At 37.0% G+C, this 18,141-nt stretch overlaps 1 protein-coding gene and 1 long non-coding RNA gene across 2 annotated transcripts in view; both read left to right on the top strand.

The window, feature by feature from the left end:
- Positions 1-15,199, top strand: part of LOC107685869 (N-acetylgalactosamine-6-sulfatase-like) — a 41,856-nt gene extending 26,657 nt beyond the window's left edge. The window contains exons 12-14 of the mRNA XM_016482601.1: positions 1,668-1,789; positions 14,245-14,362; positions 15,113-15,199. Coding sequence (XP_016338087.1) covers positions 1,668-1,789; positions 14,245-14,362; positions 15,113-15,199 — 327 coding nt within the window. The remainder of the gene's footprint in view (positions 1-1,667; positions 1,790-14,244; positions 14,363-15,112) is intronic.
- A 546-nt stretch (positions 15,200-15,745) lies between these two features.
- LOC107685868 (uncharacterized) lies at positions 15,746-16,952 on the top strand. Its single transcript, XR_001633999.1, has 3 exons — positions 15,746-15,795; positions 15,895-15,973; positions 16,926-16,952. It is a non-coding gene; the product is annotated as an uncharacterized LOC107685868 (long non-coding RNA).
- Positions 16,953-18,141: the final 1,189 nt, after the last annotated feature.

Here is an 18,141-nt window from a genome sequence, read left to right as displayed (position 1 = left end):
AGCTCAGCATGAAAAGAGCTTTCCTGGAGCATTTCAGTTCTTGGTAGTGCAACTGAAGCAAACAATCAACTATGGGTTAGGCACTGTCAAAAGATCTCCGGGAGAAAGTTGTGGACAAGCAGAAGTCAGGAGATGAATACAAAATAAAAATAATTATTCAAAGGCTTTATCAATGCCTAGAAGCACAGTGACGTCTATTATTAAGAAGTGGAAGGTATTTGGTTTAACACAGACCCTCCCTGGATCAGGACGTCGCTCCAAACTGGATGAAAGAGCCAGGAGGAAACTGGTCAGAGAGGCTACCAGGAGGCCTACAGCAACTCTGAAGCAGTTGCAGGAATTTATGACAAAGAGTGGTCATTGTGTGCATGTGACAACAATATCACAAATTCTCCACAAATGTGGCTTGAATGGGAGGGTTGAAGAAAAAAGCCACTCCTCAAGAAAGGCCATATGCGGTCATGACTGAGCTTTGCCAAAACGCACCTTGAAGATTCTGAGGCAGATGAGACTAAAATTGAATTATTTGGCCTCAATACCAAACGTTATGTCTGGTGGAAAACCAATACAGCTCACCATCCAAATAACAGCATTCCTACAGGAAAGCATGAGGTGGTAATATCCTGTTATGGGGTGTTTCTCTGCAGCAGGGTCTGGAGCACTTGTCAGGATAGAAGGAAAAATGGATGGGGCAAAATACTGTCTAATTCTTGAGGAAAATCTGCTGCCCTCTGCCAGAAAGTTGTCAGTGGGAAAAAGGTTTACCTTCCAACATTTTGTTTGTACCCACTGTAATTTTTTTGCAGTGTAACATCATTACATTTTACTTGAATAGATGAATGCAGATAGCAAAATGCACTTCCATTTACACCTTTATTAAATGTGGTCAGAATTCATCATAGACCCAACCTCTACATGTGCTGACAAAGTCCATTTCACACTTTCAAGAGCCAGGCACTGGTAAAACATCTACTATTCTTTAGGGTCATTCTGTGTCAAATCAACAAATTTCACAAACTTTCTTTGCTAAAATGTTTGATTTTGTTTATATTTTTCTGAAGAAAGGCAAACAAAAATAGTAATGAAAGTCAAAATATTAAAAGTCATGAATTAATATTTACTGAGTAATTCATTTTGAAGAGGGGATTTTCTCCTGAGATCTGAAGCCAAATTAAAGGGTGTATTTGGTTTTCACCCTTGAAAATCGGTCAAATTTGGACATGGAGTCACATTGAGATACCCATAGCTCTGGGATTGAACCATATATGGCCTTAAAAATTAAGATTACAAAAGAAAAGTGATTTGAGAACCAAAATCAAAATTTTTAGCTACTGTTGCTTCCAAATAGTTTTAGTCAGAATACACTGTCTTTGAATAGCTGTCAAAAGAGAAGGATTTTTGCTCCCATAAGGAATTAAAACCAGCAGGGACGAACTGGATCATGCTAACCAACCCCATTTCATATTGTTAGTAATTTACATAAGAATATACAACATACATTTACAAAACATTGACTCTATGAGTATTTGGAATAGTTGCCTATGTAATGCATCTCATCTTCTTAATTGGATTTGTTTTAATCTAGGTCAGTTTCAGCTGTGTTATTAATCTAGTGAGTTGTGTGTTTCAGGAGGAAGATCAATGTTCTAACCTTGTTTTCTAAACAGGGTATAAACTTCTGTCCTGGCAAGGAGGTTCCTGGTGTGACCACACACACGCAAGAGGAACACACCATGCAACCACTCATCTTCCATCTGGAACAGGACCCTGGGGAGAGATACCCAATCAGGTAAGGTGTTGAAGATTGGACACCAGATGTCAAGAACCAAACTATTAAATATGAATTCAGTGCCTTAAAGTATAGTTCACCCAAAAATGAAAATTACCCCATGATTTACTCACAATCAAGCCATCCTTGGTATATATGACTTTCTTCTTTCAGGCGAATACAATCGGAGTTATATAAAAAAAATGTCCTGGCTCTTCTAAGCTTTATAATGGCAGTGAATGGTGGTCGAGATTTTGAAGCAAAATAAAGTGCATCCATCCATCATAAAAAGTACTCCACACGGCTCTGGGGGGTGAATAAAGGCCTTCTGAAGTGAATTGATGCATTTGTGTAAGAAAAATATCCATATTTAAAACTTTATAAACTGTAATCTCTAGCTTCCGCTGTCGTACGCGCATTCACGGGAGAGAGAACAAAAATTAATCCAAATAGATTCACATATAAATCCCTTCACAGAAATGTAAACCTGTTTTCAAAATTAGTTTGTTCAAAATGAATAATTCAGTCTCAAGTTATTCACAACTTTGTGAATATGGCTGAAATCAATGAACAACTGAATTGTTCGTAACTCAGTCTCTCCTATGTGACTCCTATGTGATCGAATCCTTCCCAAGAACAGTGAACCCGGTGTATATGCTGTTAGTTCAATTTCCTACCGTCCAAATCGGCAACGACAATGTCAGTTTCACGCAATCACGACTCTCTGTTAGGTCCGTGTGGCTCGCCAGTCCCGACTCCCTCCGCGAACACGGGAGTTAGAACGAAATCCAGGAATCCAGGAACTCCACTCCGGGAAGCATCGGTTCAACGCGGCATCGATTCAGCAGTTCACAGCATGCACTCGATCGGACAACGATGATATCAAATCAAGAAAAAAAATTAAAGAAAATGGGGGGGGGAACCTGACCTTGAATACAAGGTCACAAAATCACCATTAGTATTCTTTCCATATCATACACATCATGTCTGTTACTACCGTTTAACACAGCATCAAAATGACAATCACATTTCGCATACGAACGTGCAAACACATTCGGCACATTATTTTACATCACACATTGGCAATTAAATGAACTTCAAATACAGCTTTCCCGTTTATATTTCACTTGTATGCACATTTAATGAACTTTTCACCCAAATTAATAAATTATATAAAAGTTTTAACTCACCAAGACTCGATGAACTTGAACAATTTTATCCCTTTTATGTCTGAAAAACTTCGTTACATCTTGATATTTTGCTTATCCGTCTTGTAGAAATTAAATTCCATTTATATGGCTTTTTCTTTACCAAAATATCTTGCTATGCGATAACGAGGCCTTATCAACTGCGTCACAATGGCCTTAACTGCGTCACAAATTATAAATCAATTTAACAGTCTCTTTTTCACATCAACCTTGATTTCTTTGTTCGCTACTTCATCTCTAAACACATATAACTTTAATTTTAATCAAATATCACTACTTGACTCATTAAATTCTCAGATTTCTCGGGAGAGATCTAAATTGCGTCTGCTCTCTTCCACTCCGCCGATCAAAGAGAGCGTGAGCTCGTGCAAGATCCGGAAACTGAAAATGCTTATACAACATACTAAATCCTCATTGGTCAGTCTTTCCAATACAAAATAATTCAATTGGCTATTTATATGCCCATTAAAACAATATAAAAAACATAAAAGTGAAAAGAGAAAAAAATAATATCTTCATTCATTCATCTCATTTAATCATGTTTTAATGCTACTAGTAACCTGGGTTACATACGTACTACGTCATCCGCTGGACGCCACTCTCTCGTGAACGCGCGTATGGCAGTTAGCAGAAGCTAGAGATTACTGTTTATAAAGTTGTAAATATGGATACTTTTCTTACACAAACGCATCGCTTCACTTCAGAAGGCCTCTATTAACCTCCGGAGCTGAGTGGAGCTCTTTTTATGATGGATGGATGCACTTTATTTGGATTGCGTCAAAATCTCGACCACCGTTCACTGTCATTATAAAGCTTGGAAGAGCAAGGACATTTTTTAATATAACTCCAATTGTATTCGTCTGAAAGAAAAAAGTCATATACACCTAGGATGGCTTGAGGGTGAGTAAATCATGAGGTAATTTTCATTTTTGAGTGAACTATCCCTTTAAAGTCTGCATGAAATCATAATTTACTAAATTAATTTTTTTAGTGCCCATTGCTAGTCTTGAGGTGAACAATGTATCCGTGCAAGTTAATCCACTGAAAAAAAAAATAATTCTTGGTAATCTTTAATCAAAATCTGAACATTTGCTTCCACTCTGGAATGGCATTACTTCTCTGATGATGTCAGTTTGATGGCTTGGGCAGAATATGTTTAACCACGCCCCTACAACCGTTAGTTTGCTGCGAGTAAAACAGATAAGAGCGCTAAAGTAAAACCCCACCCTTTATTTAATATTCGGTTTCAGTTGGAAGCAGCTTCCCTGGACTTTAAACAAAATGCACCAATATTTCATTTTTTTTATGGAAAATAACCACTGTGAAAAAAAAGATGCATCACAATTATTTCTCAAATGATTCTGCATTAATGCACAAAAATTAATGATATTTTAATTGTATTACAGGACTCCAGACAGAAAAAAATAATAATTTAAGGAGCCAATGGCTCCCATAAGAAACAAAATTAGGCGCCAAATTATTTTTTTAAGTGCCACAGAATTAAGTAAAAGTTAAGTAAAAATATGAATATGCAAAATAGCACATTATATTTAGCAAAATGCTCCTCTTTATAGTTATTTTTTTCTAGGGGGGATTTCCCCCTCGGCCTGTTTGACACGAAGACACACAATAAAAACGTTCAACTCGGACACGCAGACGGTTGTCGTGGTAATAAACACCGTAAACAGCAGCTGTTCGTGTGTCTGCGCTTAATGCGCATCTTGTATATGAAAAGCATTTTAGGGGCCCTGGCTTTTGGGGGCCCAAGGCAGTCGCCTAACTTTGCTTAATCAGAATCAGAATCAGAATGAGCTTTATTGCCAGGTATGTTTTCACATACGAGGAATTTGTTTTCATGACAGAAGCTTCCGCAGTGCAACAGAATGACAGCGACAGAACAAAAACACATATAATAAAAGAAGAATGAAAAAATACAAATAGAACAAGTAAATAAGGCATAACAATATATAAAATGGGTAAGTCCCCAGATAGCACAGGTACGTCGCGGGGACGTCTGTGCGATGTGTAACAGAATGACAGCGACAGAACAAAAACACATATAATAAAAGAAGAATGAAAAAATAAAAATAGAACAAGTAAATAAGGAATAACAATATATAAAATGGGTAAGTCCGCCCTGGATATGATAGGTTGATGACCGCTTGAACTGAGGCACTACAGCGATCGCTCATGCCACATTAAAGAGCGCCAAAACGCTATTTATTGTTTGAATGTCGTTACGAATTTGGCAGAATTTTATAGCTGATACTTTGTTTATTAAAAGGCAACAGAGCACAAAGCTTATTGTGATTATTGGACGGCAAGTGCGCTACAAATAATATGAAGTTCACACATGAACAGAACACAGCGTAGACTGAAGATCTTGATAACAAGGAGCCTTATTAGAATCGATTATAAACGAGAATTGTTAACGATATTGTTAATGTCCACACAACTGACAGCTTTACTTGTTGTAGTTTGTTCAAGTTGTGCGAAATAGACACTGCTTTTCTGCACTTTTACTGCGCACATCTCCGTCGTTTTCAATCTCTCTCATGCTGCCACAACTGGAGAATCTTTTAGCAGGTGTTCGGCAGAGATGAGGACTGTTTGAAAGTGTTTTTTTTCCTTCTTTTTTTCTCCCCACTAAAACGTTGATGGCATCGTCTCAGTTTATTATGTCAACATAACAAAAGATGTGATCGCAAAACAAGCAGGAAAAAAAGGCATTGCATACAAATTTTTTAGTCATAACATGAAAATTTATTTAATCGCCAGTGGCGTTCTCAACAAAAATATCACTCACAAATTAATATTTTTGGTCGCGAATGCGGCAATCTTAGTGTGGAGCCCAATATTAATAATTTTGTTATTAAACAAATAACATTAATAGCAATATTAAACTTTACAGACACAGGTAAATGCCATTGTGCAAAAGTGGTCAAATTACATTGAAATGTTTTGGTATCATGACTAACATGCAAATTGTTGCTCTCTTCTTGCTGTCAGTTCCAAACCAAGAACCTTTGAGTTTGAGCAAATATCAAGCTTCCACATCATTTGAAAAGGGCATATTTCGCATGTTTTGTACCTTTATGCCAGTAATGAAACATTGCAGTGCTGGAAAATAATGGTGGTCACACAAAATATTGACACTTTGGGCCCAATTTGGACATTTTCACTTAGGGATGTACTCACTTTTGATTCTATTACCAAGGTGTGCGTCAAGGGTTGTAAAGTATTAAGAACAAAGTTTTCATTTATAACATCAGCATGTGTTTTTTTTCTGTGCTGATATGACCTACCTTTATTTTGATTTGTTTCTGTTTGTTTCTTCAGTAAGATTAGCCTTTGCCCCCTCAAGCCATCTTTCACTCAAGCCACTCTCGTTCTTTATCTTTCTGTCTTCATCTGTCCTCATCCTTCTCTCTATCTCTGTGTTTTTTTCTCTCTGTCCAGCACACACACGCGTATCGCTGTCTCCGTCTTTATCATGCACTGGGTGTTTTAGGGGGCCTACACTAAAGAATAGAGAGAGCTGCGAATCCATTGCTCTCAACAGAGATGCTGGATTGCAAGACACACAGAGGAAAATCACAAGTGTTTCTGAAAGTGATGCTTCACATGTGACAAAATAATCTGAATATTTTTACTTCTGCTGCATTGCACTCTGAGGTATTTCAGACTGGTGGGTCCAGCTTTCAGAAATCTAATTCACTGTTCTCGTTTCATTTCAAGTTGACCCAGATTTTTCCACAACTGCCAAACATAACTTACACATTACACTTCTTCATTTTATGTGCATAATTTTCGGCATCATTTTATGTGAAGAACTGCAAAACTAAATATTTTTAAAATCAATTAGATGATTTGATGAACTACAAATCAACGAATCTGTCTTATGGATGCCTTGTGTAATTAGGTTGCTGTTGGGTTTGTGTGCAGAATGCATGACTCTGAAGCATTTGGGGAAAAAATTGTAATGATTTTAACTCATTTGTAAGGGTGTTTATCGGATTTAGCAATTTATGTGTTAAATGGTCAGGGGTATCACGCATCTGGTCCTTGAAAGCCCGTAAAACAAAGATAGATTTGTATCCTCATTTGAGTTAGGGTTTAAGCACTGTTTTTTATTTGAGTCTCTTGAGAGATACGCTAAATAGGACAGGAACTGCTTCAACCCTTCACTGACCCTGCATGAGTTTTACGACCGCAGCTGGTTGCATCGGGGTGCCTCAGTTTGTCTTAATGGAATGTGATTGTTTCAATAGTGTAAGTGGGTCCGTTCGAAGACAGAGATCCTACAAAATACAGTATAATAAATATAATAATAATAATAAATGTCTTAAAAATACAACGTAGTGGTACACTTAAATAACACGATGCAATGGTCACAGACATCCATGTGAATGGCTTTAACAGCAGTGCTTTAAAGCAGATCAATTGAAACACTTTTCCAAGTGTTTTAGCATGTTTTTTTTTTTATCCTGATGTAAAATCCTTTAAATTTAGTCTTGTATATGTTCATTTTTAGTCCACTTTGTCTGAAATGGTGTACAATATTATTTAAGGAAAATGGCATTTTAGTTGCAAAATGCCATTTTAAAAAAGAAAGGAAAACTTGAAATCGCATCATATGACCCCTTTAAAACATTTAATAGTTTCAATGTAGCAAATATATAAAAGATTTTTTGACAAAGTACCAACATGTTACTTCTAGTGTATTATGCTATTATTAGCATTAGTTACACTTTCTTAGTAGCACTTAGTTCACCTGTGTGTGTGTGTGTGTACAGTATATGTGTGTGTGTGCCATAATATATATATATATATATATATATATATATATACTGTATATATATGTGTTTTTCTGTCAATATGGGGTGCTGTGTGTACATTAATGAGGAAAAAAAATTAACTTAAATGATTTTAGCAAATGGCTGCAATATAACAAAGAGTGAAAAATTGAAGGGGGTCTGAATACTTTCCGTACACACTGTATATATATATACCATAATGCCTCTTTATCATTTTCTTTCTCATTAAATAGTAGTAGATTAGTTGAAAATAGTAACTCATCCCTTGTAAGAACAGAGTAACCCTCTCTTTCACCCTTTTTCAGCTTTATTTCTTTCGCTTTGATTCTGTTTTTTATATCCCTCCTCTTTCTTGAAGAGAGACAGAGTAATTAAACATTAATGTTGTTTTTGATCTTCTGTCTCTTCTCTGCTCTGCTAGTTTCAAGCACTAACTGTGAAAAAAGAAAGATCAATAGCTGTGTTGAGCACTGGAGAAGAGAGAGCTGTTAGTTTGACCATCTTCATCCTCCTTATCTTTCCAGTTTACAGTGGATGTTTTCGAATAGGTCAGAATGGTCCAGATCCAAACACCAACCCCCCTCATTCTTCCAGTCTTTCGCTCATTGCTCGTCCCCAGTGAATCTGTGTCAGGCTGCTGACCGTCTGCTCTTCCATGCACCCAGCTGGAGCAGTCGGCGCTCATTAATCTCTGTCTACACCTAAAGAGCCACTTAAGATGATGTAGAGCCTGTCTATGCACATACCTCCAGTCCAGCGGCAGACTGACAGCACAGCCATGTGCCCACTGTCCCCCACAAGCCTCACACCACGCATTAGGTATACTTGAAGAAACGAGGAGAGGGGTGGGGTTTATAATAATCCAATGAATTAAATATTAAATGTAAATTAATAAATATAAATTAAATGTATTTCATCTCATTTGATTTTTTTTCATTATTATTTATTAATGTTTGAGGTAAAAAAGGGCAAACTACCTATTTTGTCCACTTCAAAAAAGTTTTACATCCAAAGAAATTAATTGTGCTTTTGAAAAACTTTTTTTTGTTAAATAATTTACAGTACACTCGCATCAGATGAAGACATATCAGTAGTTTAGATGAGCTGTTTTTCTCCACATCAGGTCTTCTATCATGTTGAGATCACATGACTAGCTGTATACTACCCACTTTTATTTGAGAACCCCCTACTGATCTACACTTTGTTGGTTGTGGTGGGTGACAAATACTCTAATAGAGTAATATAATAATTATAATTAATATAAGTAGAAAATACAAGTCCACTGTCATATTAACCAGAATAACACCAAAAAAAAAATGTACTTTTACCTTTAAAGTTAATATGTAATGACATTTACAGCCCATTACTTGACCTAAAGCTGCAGTACAGAAGATTTTTTGGTTAAAAGTTATAAATAAATATATAAAAGTTAAACTATTACGCAGGTACATAAACAGACTTTCACCTTGACACAAAACATATCTGCAGTATACAGACTTGTGACGTTGTTATTAGGTCTGATAAAATGATCGCCTGTAAACACCATCATATTTATCCTCATTGAAAAGCCGAAGCCCATCTCGCGTAAATAAAAAAAAAATATATATATTTCTCTGCGAGTAACTTCCGTTTCAAAAAAGGGACACAACATGTAGCAACAAAGTAGTAACAATAAAAGTATACTCTTCCTTCTAGATGTTTTTGTTTTTTTGTGTGTGTAAATGCCTCTATTTCACCATTTTTATAAGCAATTATGCAAACTTTTTACTAAAAAAATCTACACTTCTGCATGTTGAAACAAAGAAAATATGAAAATTTATCTTGTGCTTGTTCCAAATTGCTGCCATCTGGTGAAAAAAAAAAAGTTCATGTCAGGTCAGAATTGTTATGACAATAATGTCCAGGATGGCCACAATGTTCTATGAAGCTACATTCTGAGTAAGATTTTGATTGTATGCTTAGAATTATCCATTTTTATATTTATTTTGACATTATCCAACTATTATATGTCAACGTTTGGTATATATTTTAAAACATTTTCATGCGTAATTTTTGCTGTAATTTTTGTTTTTTTCAGATATTCAGATTGCATACCTAAAAAAATGTTTTAAACCACTTTGAGAGAACCGTATATATATACCCCAAAAAGCGCTTATAAGGGTTAATTGGCCTCAAAAAGTAAAGTCGATCTGGTATAAGAATACATAGACATACATTCTTTTAATTTAGAATAACATAAACCAATGAGTCATGTGAATTAAATCCTGGAACATGAAAACAGTCCATTTGGATTTCATGTTAACTTTAAATCAATTTAGGAGATTTTCCTGCACAATCATCATATACAGTGGTGATTCCTTGTGAGTCCTGCTATTAGTGGCAGTGCTGTCCTGCCTTGAATGAAAACACTAACCAAGCTAACAGGCCAAGGAAATCGTTCGGTCTACACAACCCCTGCCATGCTGACCCCCATCTCACAGCCTTCCCTGCCTGCCTGCCTTAAGTCCCATCCTGCCTGGGGCTAATGTAGCAGGCAACTCGGGCCTCATCTGCTGCTGACAAGCACTTCAGCCCTTCAATCAATAGTGCTTGTAGAACTGCTCAATTTCCACAGGGGGAATGGTGGTGGTGGGGTGGGGGGAGCAGAGGTATTTGATTGCCTCTTCAGCTCAATTCCCTTGTCTAGCTCCAACTGTGTGTGGGGGACTTATTTTATTCATTCATTCAGTTATACTTGTTGGTGTTTTTACCATGTGAATACCGATTCGCTCTTGTTTCATTGTATTCTCCGCATGCAGAATTGGAGAATGCTGTTTTGTGAGTGCAAGTGTGTGAATCACTAATCGGTCTGGTGACACACCTGAGCAATGCCCCTGCCCCCTGGGTGTCATGCATTATAAATCAAAAGACTGTATTTGCATGCATTGTTATTATTAATCGTGCATCTATAGTTGTAGAAAGGAAAGCAAGGTTCAGAAAAATGCTAATGAGCCATGCTGACTGTGAATTTTCTATTGTTTGTCTGGACTCTAGGCATAAATAAACATGCTATGGTTAATTATTGATTAAAGACCCAGGGGCATAATACACAGGACATACAGTGAAGGCGGCATACGTTTAGCAGATCTAGCGCCAAAGCACCGTGCCCCTTGGTGCATCTTTGCGTCTATCATGAATAGAATACCAAATGTTTCCTGCGTGTGTGATCTGAAGCCCTCTAAACTGATCCAGCATTTTACCCAAGAGGAGATGGGAATTACATTATTTTATTAACTGGGAGTATGTGAGTGTGGATTGCTTTATGGCAGGGATCCTCAAATCTGGCCCACGAGATCCACTTTCCTGCAGAGTTTAGCTCTAACCCTAATCAAGCACATCAGAGCATGCTAATCAATGTCTTCAGGATCATTCAAAAATCACAGGTAGGTGAGTTTGATCAGGGTTGGAGCTAAACTCTGCAGTGCATTGGCCCTCTAGGGCAAGATTTGAGGAACCCTGCTTTACGGCAACCAATCTGGGATGTCTTTTTCTATCAATTCTTCAATAGGTAGATCTTGTCGTTGATAAAAGCTGAGGTAAGGGATCTTAGGCTTAAAAAGGTTGGTGACCACTGACTTAAAGGAATTGTATTGTATGCATTAAATAGTATACTCTGGAATTGTTTGTGAAATTAGTCATGAGTCTTCAGTACTAATACAGAAAATATTGATTTCTATTTTTGTGTTGAAAACTAGCATGCACAAGTGACGTAGGGTCCCACAAATGGGAATGTGCATAGATCCGTTTCATGCTTGAGAGCTGCCGAGTCATTTAGTCATAGAAATAATAAATGAGTAAATGAGTGTAAATGTCAGCATCATCATTTATGTCTAAATAATTGAAGTGTGTCAGGTAAAACATAAGCTCAGTTATGTAATCCAATAGGTCTGCTAGTTTGTTTCAACCATTATTCCTGGTTGGTGGCTGGTGTAAATATTTGGTTGATGTAGCATTATGTTTGATTTTATTTTAAAGGTACAACAGTCAAATATTTAGAAATGCATAAGTTGTAACTTAATGCTCAATTACACTACAACTAGGTTAAGGCTTAAATTACGTAAAGTTACATAAAGTTAAAGCAGCCAATCCCTGGCGCAGAACCCCTCGAACGGATGTGATTTGAAATTCATGGTTATAATGTGTAATATATTATAAGGCCCACCAAAACAAACTGATACTATTAGAATTTACTAGACATAATTTAAACTGATAAAAAATTAGAAGTATGCAGTTATTTAAATTCCAAACTTGAAATGATGTGAAATTGGCAGTCCTCCAGTTTTAATAGAATGTCGCAGAGTGACACATTTTTGTAGACCAGCTCAGAATTTAGCATTGCCCTGATTCTTTTGACAAAAACCCAACAGGATGTTTCCATTGGCTTTTGGATGACCAAACCAAAGTTTATGAAAGTTACATGTTGTTCATCAGGATATATTTTTTTAATAAATAAACAACTTTTTGGATCCTAAATACAATAGCCTTCAGTCTTCAGTCGCATGAGTCACCACCATAGACCTTTAGTCAGGTTAGATGCCATACTGAATTAAATGTAAATGAAAATGAAACTGTGAAGGGATAGACTTACAGTCTTGACAATGGCATGCACTGTACAAAGGTTACAACTTTCAAACTGTTTTATGGAGTTTTTGTCTACTGATTTATTTATTTAGTAATTTTTTCGGGAAGATGTTTTGTCAGTTGAACAATCGGTATGTTGTTAAACAACAATACAATCTATTGACCGCACTGTACTTCTATCCTCCACAGACTCATTTTTATTCCTGTCAAAAATTAAACTCTATCAGAAATTAAAGGTCTATCAAGCTTAGACAACTCTTTCAGACTTTAAAAAAACAATTTTTTGAAAAGCTTGATTTAGAATAGTTTGCAAGAGTAACACAATGAGTCTGTGAAAGCAGACTAGTGATTAGATACGTTTACCTGTTCATTGTGATGATTTTTAATGTCCCCAACAGCCCCTGTAGTCCCATTTAGCCACTTCTTAATGACCTTTTTTGAGACCGGTAAATGCTTTAAAAAAAATCACAAGGGTGTGTTATTGATGTATTTTATGTCGTAGAATAAAACGTGAAAATATCTTGAGATTGTGTTAACCACAGACCTTATTTTCACTTTATTTTTAACCAAAAAAACATTGTTTTCCAGACAATGGAACTGAAAGTACTAAAATCCTATACTTCGATTTCGGGTTCTGCATCCCTGCAGCACTCTATTGCAGTTATATTCCAATCAGTCATTGATATTGGTCAACCACTAGATGAAACCTCTTAACTGCTGATGAAAAGCCTGTAGGAAGTGAAGTAATGTGTGTCAGAGTTTTGGGGAATGGTCGTTCAGGGTGAAGACTGTTGGTCCAGGCTGAGCGAGAGGGGAGCAGATGTTAGCGTGCGGCTCATGCCCGATTCTCCCGGGGGAAGGCAGAAGTGTAGAGACTGGAGGTGTGAGTCGGACAGCGCCCAGGGTAATTACACTAATTGACACTTCACCCCACATGTACACACCTCTTCCCCAGGGGCCAATCAGAAGGCTGCCTTTGAGCGCAAGGGACAGGCCTGACACAGGTGCTGCCTGCCTTTGTATTATGGCCGTAATTGCAGTGGTGATATTTGTCTCTGTGTGTTTCTCGCACAGACACACATTCTCTGAAGCCCATTAAGCCTACAGGTCCTATTGAGAACAGCGTTCCTTTGAAACCATCAGGGTCCCTGCACACTACGCAGGGGTGCGGGATGCTGTCCAACACAAATAATGAGAGGACACATGACCTCTTCTGTGGAAACGGCAGCCCTCGGGGACCTGTGCGTGCGTGTGTGTGTGTGTGTGTGTGTTTTATGGTGGGATTGCCTGTCTGTCACATATTTTTCCATGCATTATTTTGTAATAACCATGCATGAGCGAATAATTAATTAAAACTATTTTATATTCCATGCTAAGATGAGGCTGTGAAGATTAATTGAAGACGATGATGATGCAGTTGATGTAAACAGTTACCCGAGAGCAAATATCAGCTATTGTTTTGAAGTAGGAGAGTAATTGGCTGTAAATTAACTGTAAAATGTTTTTAACCATGTTTTTTTTTTTTTTTGGGGATATGTGTTAGTATAGTGTTATAGTACTATGGTATTCTTGGAGTAACATGTAAACATCATGGTACAAGTATATGGTCTCACAAAACCTGTCAAGAACATTGTCAGGGTTGGTTTCACCCCAAAATCAAAATAAAGAAATTCTAAATATATCTTCTATATTTAGCATTAATAAAATGAAGCATCTTGTAAATAACTAACCATTGTGAAAAGAAAAGTAAATATCTCTCATATCTATCAGACATATATGTTTCCAGTACATATCTCTTTCCTGACCTCTCCCTTTCTCATTTGCCTTAAAGTGTCGAGTCTAAGGAGTACCGGAATGTTCTTAGATGGGTAACCGCAGTAGTGGAGCAGCATCAGACAGATTTGATCCCTGGAATGACGCAGCTCAACATGTGTGACCTGGCTGTCATGGTGAGATGATTATTGGTTGATTGATACAAGATACTGTCAGTTGAGATGGCTTAGGCGACTGTTTCAGCAGATCTGATTTAACCTTTTTAACTGAATTTTCCATTGGTCAATGAAATTAAATGAAATTAACTCTTGAAATGATTTTTTTTTTTACAGGCATCTTTTGATTTCAAAACTGAGAAAATGTAGAAAAATCAGAACATTTCTTAAATCAAATAAAATGTCACAATAGACCCAAACCAGTTTGTATTTTTTGTAATTTGTTAATTTTTTTGGTGATGTTTGAGTATTGTACTGCTAGGTAATTATACATTTTTGCACATACAACAAATTATTTTTGCACAGCTTTACAGTTGTTTTCATCACTTTTAGTTTTAAATGATTAATTGAAACATTTTATTTTTTTAATGTTTTATAAATCAGTATACAAAAACATATTTGAAAATTATTATTATTAGCTAACATTTTTTTCTTTAAGTATTTTATTTACTTCGTTTTTTGGTCATTAGCAGCCTTTGTAGATTTTTATGTCACTGCAAAAATGGCACTTTACTTTGTGCCATTATTGCTCTGGAAGATGGTTTAGTTTCACAATAGACAATAAGCATCTTTTAACAGCTAGTGGGGCAACAGCGCCCTCCAGTGTTCATGTATGGTAAAAAGCTATTGTAAATTTCATGACACTGTCAATAGAGGCATTGTCTGAACCTAGAACTTCCTTTATATTCATGTGTTTCTCTTCCTACTCAGAACTGGAGTCCTCCTGGCTGTGAGCAGTTGGGCAAATGTCTTAAACCCCCAGAGTCAAATCCATGGAAATGTGACTGGCCACATTAATTTAGTTATCCATAAGAACTTTGATAAAGACGTCTCTCAAAATCAGATTTATTTTTAAGGATTTTTAAAATGATATTTGTATTTTCTGCATGACTCTCAGCATTTGGTGTGTTTAATGTAATGTACAAAATCAGATTTAGATTTTAAAAAGCAGTGATTTAGTGTAGTTCTCATTTTAGAATATTTGTCTATTAATTTGTTGGGGGAAAAAATAGCAAAATGTACCAAAAGGCAGCAGAGCAGAACATATGCACTGTCATTTAAGAATATAATTGATCATAAAAACATATTCTGACAGCTGCCTGGTACTCACTGGACCTCACTTACTGTACAATTACCAAAGCACACTGTCAATAAATATACTGATGTTAGCTAGTTTTGTCTAACAATCATTTATACTGTTTATTTTATTTTATTTTTTTACTTGTACGATGCATTCAAATCAGTGTCAACTCTTACTTGAATTTTTTTCTTAAGGGTCAATAAAATATTTTTAAAACTTGCATGTGACTGTGCATTATATATATAATCTCAAAGAGATCACCGATCTCCCTGGTCCCACGTTATCAGTAGCTTATAGTCTTGAGTATGCAAAGGTAACTCCGGTTTATAAATTATCCAGTATCACATTCTAGTCTATGTGCAGTTATAATGCAAGCCTCTGTTCATTATGTAATTCAGCAGTATCGTTTCAGGCCGAGGCGGAGATGCAGGAAGACGCTGTTTCTGCAGGACAGAAGGTCCTGATCGTTGATGATTTACTGGCTACTGGAGGTGAGTGAGACATTAAACCTGTGTACTTCAGCTATACTACAACTGAATTACTTATAAAGTACTTAAAGGGTAAAATAAAAAAACAGGGCAGCGGGCCAAATCAGCCGCCAGGTCACCGGGAATTCTCCCGGTGCTCCCGATGGCCAGTCTGGGCCTGCTTTTAAGGAGTGTTTTCTCAACATTGAATTCCTCCTCAACTCCTGACAAACACATTTGAATTATCATTCAGTGAGTCATTTAACCATCTATTACGGTGTCTTTGGAAGGCTTTTCCCTTTCAAACACATTAAAATGCACAAATTGATGTATATTTATGTTTGCATGGAATGCCATTGATGTAATATTTACTTTTAAGGTAATAATTAAGACAATAAGTTAAACAAAACATTTGCATATTCACAGTTCTCCGATGTTGTTTAATGGTCACATGACCTGCAGGTAAACATATTTTTAGTGTTTTATTTTAATTTGTTTTTATTTTATTTTACATTTTTATGAATGATTAACTTTTCATCAACTTGCAAACCCTCTGCAGGTACTTGAAGAACCCCAGTTTGGCGAACCTTGGCATAATATAATGTTTAATAATGCACTTAATGTTGTTGATAAAGAATGGAATATATTTTCTTTTTTTAACATCAAAATGGTACAAGATTATCTTATTCAAATCAAGGTGTTAAATGAGTTAGGTCAGAATTAATCTGTAATTACTAAGTGTTTTCATTATGTAATTTGCAATCAGTCAGACTATTGCAGTTTATAACAAATCTACCCAGAACTCTGTGTATACTGTATATACACATAAAACTCATGCAAGTCAAATATCTAAACTTTTGTCTGGTAGTGTATTTTTACACCAAGCTGTTTCATAATGCCTAGAACAGAATGCCTTGAATTCAGCTTAATGTACCAACAGTACAATAGAGTAAAGTTTTTGTTTTTTTCTTGTTAGGAACCCTGTATGCGGCAGAAGGCAGAGGTGCTGGGCTGTTTAGTGGTGGTTTAACTGAAGTATCTCAATGGATCTGAAAAGCTGCAATCAACCCCAGTGTTCTCTCTTATACAGTACTGACAGTCTTGTGTCAATGCTTGTGTCTTAAGCCCGGGATACACTGCACGATTTTAGCAATCCTATAAGATCATTATTTTATCACTGTGTGACATGGATCGTTTAAACTTGGGTACGACAAGCATGTAGACTGTACGATGATGACACCTATTGAATCGTAGGCTGCGACACACGTAATGCCGAGTTCACACTGCACGATTTTTCACTCGCTGACAGGTTTTGCGAAATCGCCGACAAATGCCCGAAATCGGAGGCAAATCGGTGCTCGTTCACGCGAGTGACAATCACGCAGTGTGAATGATCAAATACGCGATCTGAGGGAATCGCTGTTGCCCGCAAAATATTTGGCATGCTCGCGTTATTTCCTTATCACTTCTCGTGTGTGTTTTGTTGTGAAACGTAGTTTGCGGACCAGACAGAGCTGTCGGCGATTCTTCCTATTGTGAAGTCATGCAGTGTGAAACCCCCTGTCGCCGATTCATCGTGCAATGTGAACACAGCAGCAACTGAATGCTACCCCAGATAGTCACGCAGTGTGAAAACAACGGCGATCCGACGAGTTTGGAAATCGTGCAGTGTGAACTCGGCATTAGCGCAACCTCATCAGCATGCACTAGTGGTAAACAAATACCGGTACATCAATATGGATCGGGCTTTGGCAGTTGTGCTTTTCATGTGTGCTGAAACAAAGAAGAGGCGCCAGCGGAAGAGGGCAATATGGACCTGCTCATGGCTCGGTAAAAGAGGACCAGAATTTGTACTTTATGGGTATCCCACATACCAGTATACCTTCTACTTTTTTTGCCTCCATGGCATTGAAAGTGTAGCGCTGCTGGTCGCGTGGATCAATACGTCATTTCATGTTGCAATTTCATTGGCTGCTGAGTAGACGCAGGTCGTTGCAGCAAACACACTGTGCGTTGATCATGCTGAATTTCTGACACGGTGAGAAAACTATTGTAGGCTATCTTTGGTCGCAAGACCGGAAAACGCCCGTCTTTGAACCTCTCTCACTGTACGACATAGGACCACTGATTAAGAGCCACGATCACAGAAATCGCCACGATTGCTTCACGATGGCAATCTTTCGTCTGGGAAA

This window comes from Sinocyclocheilus anshuiensis, unplaced genomic scaffold, assembly GCF_001515605.1.
Source record: "Sinocyclocheilus anshuiensis isolate Anshui unplaced genomic scaffold, SAMN03320099.WGS_v1.1 scaffold1018, whole genome shotgun sequence".
NCBI lineage: Eukaryota > Metazoa > Chordata > Actinopteri > Cypriniformes > Cyprinidae > Sinocyclocheilus > Sinocyclocheilus anshuiensis.
Note: the sequence above shows the minus strand (reverse complement) of the source record. Positions and strands in the feature narration are given on the sequence as shown.